This window comes from Galleria mellonella, unplaced genomic scaffold (genome assembly GCF_026898425.1).
Source record: "Galleria mellonella isolate WM207_F2 unplaced genomic scaffold, CSIRO_AGI_GalMel_v1 utg65, whole genome shotgun sequence".
Lineage (NCBI taxonomy): Eukaryota > Metazoa > Arthropoda > Insecta > Lepidoptera > Pyralidae > Galleria > Galleria mellonella.
The window spans coordinates 11,033,123-11,051,440 of NW_026442138.1; the positions used below are offsets into that span (position 1 = coordinate 11,033,123).

Sequence of the window (18,318 nt, forward strand, 5' to 3'; positions counted from 1 at the left end):
AATCGTCTACGATTAAAGTTCAGTTAGATTTCTAAATCAAAGTATATATCGGAATTACTGGCTCAGTGATTTCACGAATTTGTGGCGCACTACACGTGCGCTGATTCCTCGGATAGTCTTGAATTGAAATCGTCGAATCTGTTCTTACACGCTCTGTCGCGAATCCCATTACTAATATTGTATTACACGACAAATAACGTTGTTGAAATTATGACTTAATACATTATAATTTTAGCTTTATGGCGGCGGTGATGTCAGCCAATTTTTTGCAAACCGTAAACATTGAAGATAGTGTCTGTCAAACGTTGAGCAGAAATTAAACAATAGTCGGGGAGTTAATTTATGCGGCGTATTATGCTCTAAGGCATACCTTGAGATCTCATAGTTACGAATCTTGATCAATACAACTGTCACTATTTCCGAAAACACTTATGTTAATGCAATATGATAGCCATGTGAGTCACACAAGTGTAACCTGTCAGAGAAAGTTCGCGCGTTTTGACCGAGAGAAGGTGACCGTCCCCGCTGAATACGACCGGCTGCATCGCAGTGAAACTTTTTAATGTGGCATAATAGTAAAAGTTGATTGTTCTCAGCGATCATTAGTTAGTAGCTGTGCTTTAGCGCATACAGAGCTTCGCGAGTGTTCGCTTACAGTGTTGGCAAAATGTTCTTGACCTCATAGTGTTAGTGGATTGCACGAGGATGTTGGCATCGGTGGTGTCGATCGCTAACCCCGGCGGTCACTCTTTGTCGGCCATGTTCAGAAGGAATAGGAATCGGTCGCCTCCATCATCTGTCACGGTAAGTAATATGTTCAGTCAAGACTAGTTGATCGAATTCTCGTCCCATTTTTGTTTACTATAAACGTGCTAAAAGATACCACAAACATTCTTTAGTTGCCCCGCTTTATTCACAAACAATATTATGTCATATTCTTCCTACATGTCTCTATGTCCTCGTGTTTTCTGCTATTTTTTTAGTCTAAATCCTTTTTAATGTATTTGCAGGGTTTTACCTTACCTTGTTTTATATTGTAATTTTTGCTATTATTCTGATATCTCATCGTCTCTAACAAAATAGTTCCTTAATATCCTATTAATATTATAAATGCGACAGTTGATAACAGTTAATAGATTGACGCAAAAACTACTGAACGGATATGAATGAAATTGTCCAAATATTAACGGGTAGAGAATGCTGCTTAATGCTAGTCCGTCTTTTGTACCATATTTTCTTTTGGTTAATATTTAAATAAATAAATACATACATTTGGAACACGGATAGGGCATATCCTAACCTAGTACATAGAATATTTTATGTACAGAATAACGCGAGTGAAGCCGCGGAATAGTTAAAAGATAAAAGCAACATTGTATGCTTGACTTGTGCTCGGCCCTTTTGATGGGAAGTCATAATCGTCGATTATGTATCGTATATATATATATATGAACAGCACCATGGAGGAGAATAGAATAGACTCCGACGCCCAATGTACCTATCGTATATTCATTCCTGAGGCCTAAGATACAGAGTACGTTGACATAACACCGTATTCTATAAATTCAATGTCATATCCGGTTCTTCAAACGGAAATATTTCCATGCCAGCACAGCTGCTTTGCGGTAAAAACACGAGTCGACCTAAAGTATCGATGAAGACGACTGATAAATGTTCCAGAAATTTCGAATTCGAAATATTCTCACTTTTAAGTGCGACGTAATGGCAAATGTGTACTTTGTAATGTTTACCAAATATTTCGAAGACATTTTGTTTACATTTTTAAGTGACTTTCAAAGGAGGATTCGCCTATATTTTTGTATGTTATACAATATTTATTAGTTGATAAGGTATGTGTTGGTTTCCTATTTATTTTTATGAAAGCAGCTGTTTCTCTCTGCGAACCAAAATCAACTAGTTCATTTGACACGCGAATCGACGTTCTTAATTCAAATATTTCAAATCTTATGTGTTTATATAATATCCCGACGTCCTCGTCGATCACTCGACTCGATTGCTGGTATTAGTTGTGAAATACAGGCTGTTTATATTATTTATAGTTTTTATATTAATATCTACCAAATTTAAAATTAACACCGCTTTCTTTTGTTCCCTTTCAGCTCTCCTTGATTGCTTTTCTTATTTTTTATATTTAGTTACATATGAAGGAAATGTAATTATTATCCCATATTTTTGGTTTCCTTCGTCGTCACACTTTTTCTTTAAATGTGACAAAATTTGTCACGTTTAAAGAAAAAGAATTGTTTTCTTTTACGCTAAAAAATGTATCAACTCCTGTTCTCTTGTATTATATATTACATGTCAAGGGATAAAGTGTGCAGTGAGATTTGCGAATGGTGTATGCCGTTTTTAATATTACTTCCTATTATGTAGCGGCCGCAGAATGCTTTTACCTGTTTTGCTGTCTGTCAAAAACTAAGTATATTTTCAAGAAACTTTCATATTGAATTCTTGTTTCTTCTTTCTCTTTATAATATTGGTATAGACAAGCTTTTAACAGCGTATCTATCCATGTTATTGGGATATATTCATGACTGGTATAAAAGTATTATTATGCCCTTCTCCATTCCATATAGTACTTATGTGTATTCCAAATTTTATAGTGACACTAATTAAGCGGTTAGGTGTTAAGAGGTAACAAAGACACAGACTTATTTTCACATTTATAATATGAGTAAGGATAAAAGTAACGTATACATAATATACAAATATGCTTGATCTAAATTCTAAATGAACAAAGTTATTAATTAAAGTGGAACGTGATCGACATTAAAATGTAAATTTCTATTCCACTAGACGCCCCTGTGAGCGTAATGTATAGATTGATCAGTCGAGATTCGAGATTATGGAGATATGGAGGTACCTACTAAAATTTGTTGACATAATTCTTTATCATTCATTTCTTGACATATTTGACTTCATTTTACTATATATGATTGCTTTACGCTTCAACATATCTGATGGCAAGGAATTAGACCGGCTCTCTGCCAGCACCGGTCCACGTAGTAGCCACGGACCTCCCATTACAAATAGTAAGTGCCGGAACCTAGAAATAACAAAATTATTATGTAATTTTTTTTCCAACTTTAAATGGTAAACGCTGATGGCCTATTTGTTGGAAAATGATTCGTCATCATCATCATATCATCATTTAACGGTCCGCTTTTGAACATAATCCTCCCCTTGGGGGGGGGGGGGTTTGCCAGTAGTTGCCCCGCTTGGCAGACGGATGGGCAATCGCAGTTAGGCTTTGGTGAAGTTTTAAGAATTGGTCCCCCCTAGAACTGACTTGACTTTTCATACTCACTTATCATCCTTCACGCCAGCATATATCGCTAACACAGCCAGGGTTACCATTCCATTAAAAAAACTTTATTCATAAAAACCTCTCATTCTCATAACCCTATTTTAGCTATCGAAGTGTTTTGTCTTTTTCCGTTACGCTAATTTTCAATTTGAAAGAAAGTGATAAAACACTTCAATAGCTAAGGTAGGTTTCAGTTTTAATTAATAAGAGAGTTTTATGGATAATCAAAAATAGATTAATTCAATGTTTCAATTTGTTATTACTCGTAATTTCATTTAGAGTGTTTCTGTGATAATTAAAAAAAAACATCTTTTCATTAATTTCTGTTGAAACAGGCTATATGCATTATGCAAACGACGAATTTTTCAATGGATGATAATGGAATGGTAACCCCATCTGCTTTAACGGTATACGCTGGCGGGGCACCAGTGAGGGATGGTAAGTGAGAATGAAAAGGTATTGGTTTCCAGGGGGGGCATGTGGTGGTCGACCTGACAGGATATATTGTTAGAAATGAGACTGGCAGTGCGCAATACTAACAATCCCCCCCCCCCCCGTTCCTCTAAACGACGTTGTTTGGAGGAGTTTGGTTATTTTAGCAGAATAATGAGTGGAGTAGATTGAATGAAAGCCGTTCATTCCTGATCATACTTATATATATATATATATATATATATATATACTGATAGAGCTCAGCATGATCCCTAATCCGTATAACGGTGGTAAGCAACCGCTGCGCCGTGCCGTTCTTATTTACATATACAACGGAACAATTCGCCATATTGTACCAACATGTTTTCATGATATTACGAACTATAGGGTTGCCATAAATAACGGTATATTTTAAAGCCACGTCCAAAAAACGCACATCTAATTTTTTTTTTGTGTTTACATAGTTTGACATTTATTAGGTCCACCAATTCTTAACTGATTTGGATAGTTTAATCTGCAAATTTTACTGAAGTTGGTATTTTTTTTTGATGGGTGATGGGTAACGGGATACGCTGGCGGAGCACCAGTGAAGGGTGATAGATGAGAATGAAAACAGGCCAGTTAGCCCATCATGATGAATTCATCAGGATTTAACCATGATAGTCTCCAGGGGGAACCGCGAGGATGTCGATCTGGTTGGGTATATTGCTAGAAATGGGATTCTCAGTCTCCATTCACACAATCCCTTCCCCCCTGAAGTTGGTATTATATCTAGGTCGGAAGTCCATATCACTGGTTATTTGTTTAGAATAATTTTGTTAAATTCCGCTATCATGGTATGATATGGGAGTGGCATTAAACAAAACAATTGTAATCAAAATAATCAACTGTAGACTTCACTCACATACTAACTTTATGACAATTGCGACTGTCGTTTTTCTATTCGAAGCAAAAATTCTTCTTTTCGCGAAGTATAATTTATTATTCGTAATCTAAAAACACGATGTCGCATTCTAAACTTAAACGGTCTTATTCCAAAACATATTTTAAAACACTGTTTATTTAAATAATGTTTAACATAATGCTTTATAAGTGGTTAAAAATGTTTAGTCAGTGTAATAATGTTTATTTATAGTTTTATGCGTCTAAATTTATATATCATTAACTTTTTGCCCGCTTCATCATACGTGTGGATTTCAGAAGTAGGAAAACGAATGTTTTATTCCTCTTCTAGAAGACGTATCAAGATAAAATATTAGTTTTTTAGTTAGATATTCAGCAGTACAACTGTGAAAATCGCATCCAATTTGGTACAGTACCTTTTACGTGAAGCAGGAACGAACATACTGATAGACGGACAAAACATCTAAAAAATAGTGTTTTAGCATCTATTGCTCTTAAGCCTCCTTATTTTATTATTATTATTATTTTTAATATTACCCATCTATAGATATAGTCTAGTTATAATTTTATGTTATTAGCAATATTATAACAAAATTTATTATTTTGAACACCTTTTATTTTTAATAATAAATACTAGACTATTGTTAAAACATAAATAGCTTTAACACATATTTTTCTGCATATTTTCATGTGTTTTCTGCACGGTTTTTTCCGTGTAAATATTGGATATTATTTTCGTACAGTTTTCGCATTACATTTTTCTTCATAGAGTTTTCTTTCATATTATATGTTAAAGAATTTCAATTATGAGTATTCCTTATTTGGATAAATCCAGTCTTTACTGCTAAAATAATTTTCTTTCTTTATCATACCATACCAGTTAGCCGCTGCAACGACTTCATTAACTGTCTATTGCTGCACATAGGCATCCCCCATAAGACCGGGTTTGCCAGTTGTTGCCACGCTTGGCAGGTGATTGGGTAAACGCAGTTAGCCTTCGATTATGTTTTAAGAAGGTGGTTGCTGTCGTTCCCTCGACCATTAAATTCCGTTAGTTGCTTCCTACGACACCCATGGGATAAAAAAAGTGGCCCATTCTATGCCAAGACCACACAGCGTACCATAACGAAGCTAAAATATTTATGTAAATAGTGATCGAGTAACTTGCAACTTATAATATTGAGAGGGAAAATGGTAGTAAAATTATAAGGTACGGAGATATAAATGAATACCTTTCCTGCACTAGATTACCCGCTAATTATTTTCTCTCTCACTGCATTGAGTTAGTTGGAAGAGATCTCTTTTAGAGATAAGCCCACCCTTTCTAACAAGTTGTTAAACTAATCACTGTGTGTCTTTTTTTTTCAAGTACAATATAGAATATATATATATATATATATATATATATATATATATATATATATATATATATATATATATATATATATATATATATATATATATATATATATATATATATATATATATATATATGAATAATATGTTGTAGTTCTCAGGATAGGTAACGTACGAGTGGTACTATGTGCATTACAGTGCATACTGTCGTTCACGTCTGTATAGGCAATAATTACCAATTTCCATCTGGTGGGTCGTAAGCTTTTTTATTGTTGTGTGTTGCATAAAAATCTACAGAAATAAAAACTGTAAAGATATATTAAAAACTTCCTTCACGCCCCCTACTTCATACATGTGGGTTTTAGAAAATAAAAACCAACGAAATATGGATGGCATATCGTAATAAAACCTATACCAGATTTTAAGGTAGACACATGCAGGAATACAGCTGCGGAAACCGTATCCATTTTGATGCACTAGTTTTTGCATAATGGCAGAATAAACATCATCAAATCTTATCGGCTTTTAACTGTCCACTGCTGAACATAATCCTCCCCCTAGGGGGTTTTACCAGTAATCGCCACACTTGACAGGTGGATTGGCAACCGTAGTTAGGCTTTGGATATGTTTTAAGAGGGACGCTGTTGCCCATCCTCCCTTAGTCGTCTCTTACCACATCCACGGGAATGGAAGGGGTGGCCTATCCTATGTCTGTGGACACCACGGAAACAAATATAATATTTATTAATACAATAACAATATGTATTTATATGTTAGGTATTACGCATCGAATAGTTAAGTATGTTTCTGTTTTCTTAAAGGTTAATTGGCAGACAATGCTATATAGCTTTATGTTCGTATTTTTTATCAGTAAGTTCTTTGGAAAATGTGGTCAATAAAGAATAAATAAATATAGATATAAGTTCTAGAAAAATCCCATTGTGTGTAGCATTAGTTCAAGAGCATACTTCGTCAATTTCCTATATTTGGCATAACGTTACACAATAATAGCACCGTTTGTACGAACATATGTGGCTTCACGGTAATACGAGGTTTGTCCGGAAAGTACGTATAAAAGTTTTTTAAAAATTTTATTTTACAATTATTCAGGTAAATCAATTTTATCCCCTTCAAAGTACTCCCCCTGTGACATAATGCACTTGTGCCAACGCCGTTTCCACTGTGAGAAGGCTCCTTGAAAGTCCTCTGGTTGTAGGTTTCTCAGCTGCCCCGTCGTAGCTTTTTTTATTTCATTTATGTCCCCCAAATGCCGCCCCCGAAGTACCAATTTGGTTTTTGGGAACAAGAAGAAGTCACACGGGGCCAAATCCGGCGAATAGGGGGGTGTTCGGTCACCGTAATGGAATTTTTACTCAAAAACTCACGGACAACAAGAGAGGTGTGGGCAGGGGCATTGTCGTGGTGAAGAATCCAACGCCCCTCTCGCGCCAATTCTGGACGAACTCGTGCCACACGAGCTTTGAGGCGTCTGAGCACATCGACGTAGAATTTTCCATCAACTGTCTGGCCTGGAGGGACGAATTCTTGATGGACAATCCCCCGAACATCGAAAAAAACAATCAACATTGTCTTGACATTTGAGCGGGATTTTCTTGATTTTTTTGTTCGTGGTTCCCCGGATGTCTTCCACTCTTTGCTTTGGGATTTTAAACTGTTCTGAGATCGGCAAAAATTTCACGGCCATTCTTGCCGAGTTTCGAGAGAAACTTGATTACGACGCGCTGCTCTTCAACGGAAGCGGGCTCCATGCCGACGGGGTTTCGTTAAGAGGTAACTTCACAGATGGCGTGACAAGCCAGTTCGCACCGCACGGCGGTCAGACCAGAACTGAAGCATTGTTAGGGACATAAGGAAGGGGTCCTGCGCTTACCTGGCCTCCCCACTCCTCTTTCTCGCATTCCAGAACACTTTTATACGAACTTTCCGGACAGACCTCGTATTGAAAACGACCTTCACGAATTCGTAACGGTAGTCAAGTTTCCACAACTTGTTTATATGAATGGACAGTATGCAAAGTATTCATAATATCTCCGAAAATATTCCACTAAATATACCCAATGTGTAAGTTTTGAATTGATGTTTCTTAGCGAAATATTTGTCGGCGAAGTTATAGTCAAACAATTTTTGGGGGAGTTCACGTTGGCTCGGGAAACGGAAACGTGCAGAAAATTTTAAGGGAATTCTTTTGATGTAAGGACTTTAAAGGAATGAGATAAGAATAATGAAACCGATTAATGATCTACTTCTGATAATTATTAGCATGTTTTTTTAATGGATGATAATGGAATGGTAATCCCGCCTGCACTAACCGTATACGTTTGCAGGACACCAATGAGGAATGATAGGTGAGATGGAAAAGTAGATCGGTTAGCCGGTCGTGATGAATATACTAGGTATTCAGCACGATGGTTTCCAGGGGGACCACCTTGAGGTGTACCTGACAGGGTATATTGCTAGCAATGGGACTGGTAGTCCACATTACTAACAATCCCTTCCCCTCAATTATTTTTAGGTATGTTGTCAAATTGTATTATAATAATTGGAGGTATGTATCTTATTGCATAATAAGTACATTTTGCTCCTCAAAAAAGTGGCTTCAGTCTCAAATTCACACTGCGTTTGTAATTGAATTAAATGAATTCGTAAAAGTGAGTTTGTTTGTTACTTCTTAGCTTCGTAACGTCTTAACCGATGGCTTCGAAATTTGGTATACCCTTACTATACGGGATATCCGCGTGAATCCATCTCGTATAGTACGTGAATATCGAGTTTCGTATTGATTGGTTAACCACCATTAAGGCGTCAAGAGTTAAAAGACAAACAAACTCATTTTTATAGGTATACTAATATTATAAAGAGGTAAGATTTGATTGTTTATTTGTAATGGATAAACTCAAAAACTACTCGACTGATTTTAAAAAAAATTTCATCTATAGTAAGCTACATTATCAGTGAATAGGTGATTGTATTTTATTAAAAAAAAACTGTGAAGCCAGGGCGCGCTGCAATTTTATAATTTTAGTAAAGCTTCTATCGTATTCCGAACCTCATAAAACGAAAGAAATTTATAATATTGGGAATTTAATAATCCAATGCTAGCAATCTCTAATTAGATCGACATCCACGTGGTTCCTCCTGGAAACCATCTGTTAATTCTTGTGGAATTTATCACGATGGGCTAACTGGCCAGCTTTGATCGTCACCTATCATTCTTCACTGGTGTCCAGACAGCGTATACCGATAGCATAGGCGGGGTTCATATTCTATTACCATCCATAAAAACACCCTCATAAAACCGAATTTAACGGCTTCTATCGATTACTGTAAACATCCTTGACATTGACGCTGAAAGTAAATAGGAATCAAACTCGTGAATTATAGAACTATATCGAGTTGTTGAGAATTGGCTGCTATGTTGTTGGGAAATTAGCTAAGCGGTATTTATATATTTACTAGCTTTTACCCGCGACTTTGCGTGTCCGGGATATGATGATTTACTAGAATAAATGCTGATTTTAATAATGATTGCTTTATCTGTTAAGACGCCAAGAGGTAATAATATCAAACGTAAAACAAACTCAACTGAGTTTGTTTGAATTGAATTTAAGGCCTATAGGCCTCAAATATAAAATCAAAGGCAGCTAAACGCCATAAAATCGATTTAATTTTTATTCTGTACTCAAATATTTCTCTTAATTAAAAGTTCTATTAATTAATTTTCAAATGGAAAAAACTTTTCGCAAATTTTCGTTATAATCTAATATCTATAATAAAATGGAATATATAAAAGCATTTAAAATTAACATACAATTCTACACAATACATAATTAATTCAGTACAATAAAGATTTTACAATAACACCTAAACATATTATTATTAATAAATGTGAATTATGAGCTTATTTACTTACATAATATATATATATATATATATATATATATATATATATATATATATATATATATATATATATACAATATATAAAACTAATTTTAAATTATTTTAATTTCAAATTATTACTAATATTCTAATTATCATCAATCTGGTTTAAAATATAGAATATCGTTCCATATCCTTGACAAAATATTAGTTTTTTGTAGTTTCCTGAAAGCTGTCTTTGATTTTATAGGCCTCATTTACAATACTAACTTTTACCCGCAACTTCGTCTGCGTGGATACCGGAATAAAAAGTAGCCAATGTCTTTCTCCAGCCTTTATAGTATGTGTATAATTTTATGACGAGTGGTCGAGCCGGTAACGCGCCAAGAGCGAACAAACAAACTTACTTTACATTTATAATATTACGAATAGTAAGCGTGTAGGTGTGTCAAGGTGTTTATATCTATGTATGTATTAAAAACTAAGTGGCAGGTGTGTATATTTTGTACCTATACAAGGTTTTTTTATGGGTGAAAGTGGAGTGGTCACCCCGCTCTATTACCCTATCAGGTCGACCTCTATGCGATTCCTTTGAAAACCTGGTGACTTGTGGTGGTGGAATGGTTTTCAAATTATCGTGATGAATTTCTGATGAATTGGTCATGATATGCCAACTAATCTATCTTTGTTCACAGTTATCATTAAGGATGGGTTACCGTTCCTTTTTTCTATGTTCATTTAATTCACTTATTTCATTATAATGTCAAAATTAGACAATTTTATAATCTCTATTACATTTTTAAAAGACAGTTTTCTCAATACTCATTTTGACACTCGGTTGAGTGTCAAAATGAGTATTGAGACTTTTTTTTACGTTTATTACCTCATAACTCCGTTACTCCGTAAACAATCTTGGAAATTTCTTTTTTTTTATCTGAAAGGATAAACTTACAGATTGGTCTATCAGAAATTTTATCAAAATCGGTTCATTAGTTTAGTTTTGAAATAAAAATACTTTTACTACTGTTGAAGTCGATTTTTTTTTGTGGAACACAATCTTTTAATTATTTATTGACAGAAGAATATCTAATTTATTCTATCTATATTATCGACTATTGATACAATAGTCAAGGCTTCACCATAACAGAAACAATTAAGTATGTACAATTTTAACTCTGTCGTAATGATATACAATGGAAACAGTTGTTTAAATAATTGCCGTAAAATAGGCACACAAAAAATTTAAATATTAATAATCTTAATTTAAATTAGGACAAACGTTGTGTACGACAATAGATAAACCTGACTATACCTACTTATGAGTTTTCGATACGCTATTAATATTGTATTTGATACGTAGCAAGCGAAATATATTGTAGTTAGGCTCTTACACGTAAAAGCTATTCAAATGCGCATATTTTATCCAAGAATAATATTAGAGTTGGTCGCAATCGAATATTAATTAGATTAAAATTCGTGGAGACTAATATATTAATAATACCGCAGTGTAAGGAGCACCCAATAGTCCAAAGTCTTTTGCATATCTCAAACGATTACATGACAATTCGGGACGTGTTACTTTGTCTAGACATTTACATGTAAGACTACTTGTAAACAGTTCTTTAGACTGTGGTAATAGTGTTAGGAATGTAGAAAAATCAATAACAAAACCGAACTGTACTTTTCATTAAAACCTTATTGAAATGTATGTTTTTTACCCACAGAGTCGCCCAGAGAAGCCTCTGTCCTCATTGGCGACAGGCCCTCCTCCTCCCGCGGCTATTTTACCGCGATCAGCAGAAGGCCCCAAACCTCCAGGCTGGAACGGCCAACCCAGGAGGCATGGTTCCAGCAGATTCAACGTGCAACATCACAATCAGGAGCTTGTCAAATTGCCCACCATCAAAGGTAATAACCAAATGAATATAGCCATCGGTGCATTTGTTTTTCAAATCATACATGCAAAACCTATCAGGAGAGTAAAAATAACGAGTTTTGCAGTGGGCCAAACTTAAAGCAAATTCATTTCCAGAATATTAGATGTAATTCCCCTAAGCACAGGGCAAGAGAAGGATATCTTGAAGTAAAACCTTACTCTAGACTGCATGACTACCTTTAGTTTAAGTTACCAGGCTACTTTATTGAAATTCATTTCAACCGTTTCAGAGACTTAGTTGCGTAATTGTAACATATGAACAGATGGTATAATTAATGTATTTTTAATGTATATTATGTTTAAATAACTTTTTACTCATTTCTTTGATACATTTTCTTTGTTGTCAAATATTTTTGTTTTTATCAGACGCCCATATTATATTCTGCTAAATCTTCATTCAACACTTTGTACAACAAACCTACTTAGTTTCAGTATTTTTTATTACATCGTAACAATTTAAGGTAATTCTGTAAACGGTTTCAACTCGGGCACGACCTATTTTAAGAACCATTCCGCTGAGTTGCTAATATCTCGCCGTTGACAACAATTTGAACATTATGTTATCTACGTCGCTTCTTTGCAGCTTTTATTTTCCTATGCGCGGTGGCAACCCTTCTGTTTGCTTGGGCTTTATTGTCGTGACAGGCGCGGTTTTAACGAGTCTTTGTTAAGGGTCTTGTGGGAAATTTATTTGAATTTAAATGAGACTAACTATATATTTTCTATATGCAGTAGCATTGTCAATCAATCGGCATGTCATTACAATTTCACCGAAACGTGATGTAGTGTATTTGCCTTTAAATTAGTATAGATGTTTCTCCCACAAACGCTCAGAGAATGAGTTCTTATTTTCCCAAGAGACTGCATGGGGTTCTTCAAAAGGGGGATAAAGAGGTTTCTTCAGTGTTGGCAACGCGCGCGTAATACCCCTAATATTGCAGGTGTTCATAGGCTATGTTAACCACTTACCATCAGGTGGGCCGTATGCTGGATTGCCACCTCAATGGTATAAAAAAAGATAATTGAATACCATTTATGCATCGGTGAAATAACTATTTATTCCTCATCCATATCCGATGAGATCAATATAATATAAACTTTCGTTGTTTATTTATTTTACGAATTTAATTCTAAAAAATACTTAGCTTCGCTAACTTATTAAGTAGAACTAACATCTTTTTTAACCAGTCGGGTTACACTTTGTTGTTTCAGACAAACAAATCTCCAAAAACTTGTGCAACAAATTGTTGGAGTATAATTTTTCACACATTAAGATCTAACACTTAATGCTAAATGATGTCGTGCTAATGGCTGCCATTTGATCATGGCATTGCGATACATAATTGATGAGAGTCCACTTCAAGGCGAGTCCTTGCGTCTTTATGCACAAATAGACGATCTTGATACAGTGATTTAATTATATGGCTGACAAGAATTTACATAAATGTGTAATGTTCTGTTAAAAAGATTTACAATTTAACTTAATCTAGTAGATTTAATATTATTGTAGTAACTCAACTATAATCGAAATGATTATTAATTTTAAATCATTACTAGTAGGTAGGGCATTATTTTTAATTCGTTTCTAGTAAGTAATTTGGAAGTAAAAAATTGCATTTTTAATAGTATTAGGTGGCTTTATCTGCATTAATTGGATGATTAATTAAGAATTATTCTACATATTAATAGAAAGTAATGGTTTACCAAATTCCAGCCACATCCCTCCAACCAAAAATGCGTTATTGAGTAACAAAAATTTAAAATCTTTATAAATTTTCGTTACAGATAGTAAGTTTACATCTTACATTTCTTTTATATTTGAATACAACTGTATGACATTATGACCATAAATCAGTATCGTCATCATTTTAGTCGTTATCTGTCCACTATTGAACATAGACCTTCCCCATTGGCTGTCATAAAGAGCGGTGCTGAGCTACCTGCAGCCACTGCTCACTGCGATCCATTTGAGATCGTCATTCCATCTAGTGCGGAGTCGCCACCTAAGAACCTTTATTCCTTATCAGTCATCGGTTCTTCGAGCTATGTGATCAGCCCATTGTCGCTTCAGTTTACTTATTCTTTGAGCTATGTTGGTAAATATGTCCATAAATAGCACAACCAAATTATTAGATCTTATATTCTAGATAACTATATTCGCTAGAAATAATAATATTTCATAAATTTCGTTCGTTTTAAACCAATTTTCAATATGCATATTTAATTATTTAACTAAGAGAGCCTGACCTGGTTTACTACCAAGTCCAAGTGTTGTGTTGTGACTTTGAATCTGGTCGATGTTAAAACTTTGAGACCATTTAAATTTCTGATTAACTCTTTACTGTTGTTGAATATGAAAACCTAATTTATCTGCGAAACAGCTGCATTCCCTTCCCTTCGATTGGATTTGAATATTCTCAGCAGAATGTTGCCAAGTATCATCATTACCACAAAACCATTGTGTTTCTGACCATTCTATTTGAAATTGCAAATACTTTCAGTATAAGATATTTACGAAACATCTCGTATCTCGTTCATTGGTTTGTGTGTGTTTGTGTATTCATAATTGAAGTTGCTTTTTTTGTTCATAAATATATATACGAGTATGTAACAGTATCAATCGTTTGTTTATAAAATGCGACCATAAAATCATAATGAAAAAGTTACATGATGAAATGACATTTACGCGATTGTAAGTTCCTTTCTTTTATAGCAGATTGCTCATTTTGCGCGTCCTTGAAATCAAGTAGAGCATATAGTGGTATATGTATCCGGGCTCCACTAAGCTTTTTGCTACGTCGCTTTGTACTAGGTTCCGTTTCCGTCGCCTGTTTGTGGTGTGGCGTTTTATCTTTTCTAATATTTTATACTGTGGATTGTAAACTACTTTATCAAACCTTTACGGTATAAGGCGATGTTTTTGCCTTTAAAGAAATATACTTCTTGAAAATCTCTGTTGATTTCAATACTCTCTGTATTTAGTTATTAGACAATGGTTTTAGTAAAGTAACTTCGACTTAGTCTCAGAAATTCTAACACCGATTCACATCAAAATTTAGAATTTTTAAATTCATGTTTAATTTGACAGATTTGTCACTTCTATTTGTATTCTTCTAACCCATGTAAAGTAATCGATATGTAGACCAAGTCGGAGGCTTTCGTGTACGACAAAGGCAACCCTTGTTATCAGGGGTGCATACGATATAGGTAATATACTAATAATAGAACCTACTTCCTATTTTCCTACTGCAACTCTATAGAATGTTGCAATTCTATTATGAGTTATTTTTACATTTATACAGGTATAAGACGTATCTACGTATACAAAGTATGAATTGTATGCGCTATGAAGTTTATGAGATCGTATCTAAGCCAATTTGTCTAATGATGTATTTTCGATTTTTGTAAATTGATTTATAATGTCTTGTATGGGTAGTTTAGAAATAAACTAATGTGATCACTTATCATCTCCGCCCTATGTTTATGACTTATCTCCAATCGACAATACTAATTACATGCCCAATCAAAGCTCCAAACGGCCGACATAATCTCGCCTTACTTAAAGAGCGAGTTCCTCTTTTTAATAGTTTATTATCACGCCTTATAATTTACATTTAAAATTTAATTTATATGTCAAAACAATTAAACTATTATTTAATATCTAGTTAAACGGTGACGTACGGCGTAAAGATAAAATGAAAATTTATGACCAATTTATTACTTTATTTTAAAATTATGGTATATACGTGTTACTTTTGGTTTTATTCTTTTTTTTTAAAGTTCCGTACTGCGTTGTAAAGTTGAAAGTAATAGTTAATTATTAATTAACAAGTTGAAATTAATATCTTATACTCAGGTCTGCAATCTCTTAAAGCAGAGAAAAATCATGCTTCTAAATGATTGCGTAATCAAAAGATACGGCCGTTTATGTTCCAATTTTATTGCATTTTTTGATATTCGCAAATTGAATCAAAAGCTATAGGGCACTTCCCGTTGACCTAGAATCATGAAATTTGGCAAGAAGCAAAGACATAGCACAAGTAAAGGAAAAAATCCGAATATCGTAAATTTGTAGTTATTTTACAAAAAAAAATTACTTGATGATTTTATACGGAGCCCTCATGCGTGAGTCTGACTCGCACTTGACTGGCTTTTTTTGTTTTTATTCCACTACTCCTTTAAAAAGTAATGTAAAAAAATGTTTGCAGTGATTAGTTATTTCGGTTATCGTGTTATACGGTTCTATATTTTCCCTTTCATTAGCATTTTCCTTTTTTTTATCAAATAATGACGAACGGAAACCACCTTAATTACTTCGCTATAATTGATATTTATTGCTATTGTTAGATTTTTTTTTGTAATTAAAAAAAGCTGTTGTTGTTAAACTACATATGAATATAATTGCTGCTGCAACTGCATCTACATTGTGTAATTTTTTACCTTACATAGGCTCAAGAGAACATATTAGAGAACAAATATTATTTGTTTACACGCTTAGTTTTCATAAAAATTAAAATGTTTTCGAGTGCGTCATCTATTTCAATATCCGTGTATGTTAAATATTAGAAACAGATTTGAAAATGGAAACATTTTAAAATCCTATTCGCAGAATTATGCTGATAAATAGTACGCACGTTTGTCTGCACAAGAGCAAATAGAAAAAAAAGAACAAAAATGTTTCCATTAATATTTTTTTATCAGATAATCCAGGAAAGGTAAAGGTGTAAGCAACAACAAAGACAACAAGAACAAGTAAAGTGAAGTGAAAATACGAAAAGTCCCTAATAAATATACAAAGTCAAATCAAGAACAAAGGTGTTTAACCATTGATTCATCAGCATCCTATTTGCATAGCCATTCATTGCATTACATCGCCATTCATCGTACGTTGAGTGAAAGTAACATAAACCAGATAAAACTGATCTAAATCTCGTCAAACAAACAGTGCAGATAAAGTGGAAAGAATTTCAGAAGAATTCAATCCTAGAGTCGTAATTCTCTATTTCCAACCTTCAAGATAAGCAAGCAAACAAACTCCGTTTATGTTTTGCGAACTATTTATAGCAACATTTTTATCTTATATTTATATGTTTTCTAGTGATATGGCTCTGTTTGTTTGGGTGGGTACCACAGATATGAATTCATATATCGTTGAAGATATGGTTATTGCTTGTATTTGCGATACTTGCGTGTAATTTTTTGTTTTGAATTAGGCTCAATAGAGATTAATTTTCTCCAACTAAATTTCAGAGTTCCTATATAAAATGTCTTTTATCTTCATGGCGAAAATATATTGTTCGAAATTCAAATATTTTAAATCTAATACATCTATGAAACATCTCATCGTTTTTTTTTTTTTTGGAGGTATTATACGTTTTAAAATAAGAATAGTGGCATTACTAGTCAATATTAACTTTGTCGAGATGGAAGACGGGTCTTTTTTGCGTAGAGCAATATTTACTTGCTTCTGGTTATAATGTGGAATTTATATTTGCGTTTCCGTGTAGATGTTTAATTTGCTGTAGCTTCGCAGCGGTCACTTGGAGGGTATGTAATTTAATTGTACGCAAAAAAAACATATACTGCCAGTGACTGATGTACTTATAATCACAGTTGCTTTGGGCCATTCGCTGGACACAATCAAATTTAGTTTTGATACTTGCGCGTTTTTGCTCTTCAAAAAAAAAAAAAAAGAAAAAACAAAATAGCAAATTCAATCCTGACAAAAACACCTATGAACAACAACATGACTCTTAGACAAATTGAAAGTATTTGAATTTAGGTTCCGGAATTTACGCGTAGATTTTGCTTCGCATTAACTTTTTTTTTTATCACAAAATTAATATGCAATAAAGAGAGAGAATACCCTGTTAATTACAAAAATAATTACCAAAATTGGCTCAAAACCTCTTGAAAGCCGCGAAAACCTTCAATAGCTGTATATTAGATACTTTAAACATAATCAAACTTTTCAGATACAAATGCATATATTTTGTTTCAAATACCCTAGAGTCTATTTTGTTACTGACAGACTTAAAATTATGTTAGCAAGTATTAAAAGCAGAACAATTATTTACTCACGAAAAAAATCTATAGAAACAAATTGTGTATCGACGTTGCTATCACAATATGCGCTATATACTGTTTATGTAGGCATTTTTACAAATTTTGAAATATATTGCCTAATATTAACTTTCATATTTTTGTTTTGCATGGTTAAAGGCTTATGAGAGACGGAAAATTACACGATCATTTAGGTAAACTACGTTAATTGGAACTAGTTTTGCAGAAAACAACCGTAGCCATATATATAAATATCCCATGAGAGTAATAGATCGCTGCTTTCTGCATAACTAACTCTAATTTAGGCAAAATAAATTTGAATAAATAACCCAGCTGGGTTACCTATCTCGACATTTTGATTAGGTTACATCGTCCTTAATAACTAGTAGGCTGATGTAGT

The 18,318-nt window shown here is 33.8% G+C and overlaps 1 protein-coding gene and 1 long non-coding RNA gene across 4 annotated transcripts in view; one reads left to right on the forward strand and one right to left on the reverse strand.

The window, feature by feature from the left end:
• The window catches only part of LOC113510955 (serine/threonine-protein phosphatase 2A 56 kDa regulatory subunit gamma isoform-like), a 71,807-nt gene that overhangs the window by 13,497 nt on the left and 39,992 nt on the right, over positions 1-18,318 (forward strand). For 2 of the 3 annotated variants that reach the window (XM_052900588.1, XM_052900589.1), the window contains one exon: positions 11,644-11,827. In XM_052900588.1, the coding sequence (XP_052756548.1) occupies positions 11,644-11,827 (184 nt within the window). Of the gene's footprint in view, positions 1-102; positions 805-11,643; positions 11,828-18,318 lie in introns of those variants that run through there. The other variant, XM_052900587.1, reaches the window with a different exon arrangement.
• LOC128201972 (uncharacterized) lies at positions 2,673-16,866 on the reverse strand. The gene is made up of 2 exons (XR_008253535.1): positions 16,680-16,866; positions 2,673-3,067 (listed from the first exon to the last, which is right to left on the reverse strand). It is a non-coding gene; the product is annotated as an uncharacterized LOC128201972 (long non-coding RNA).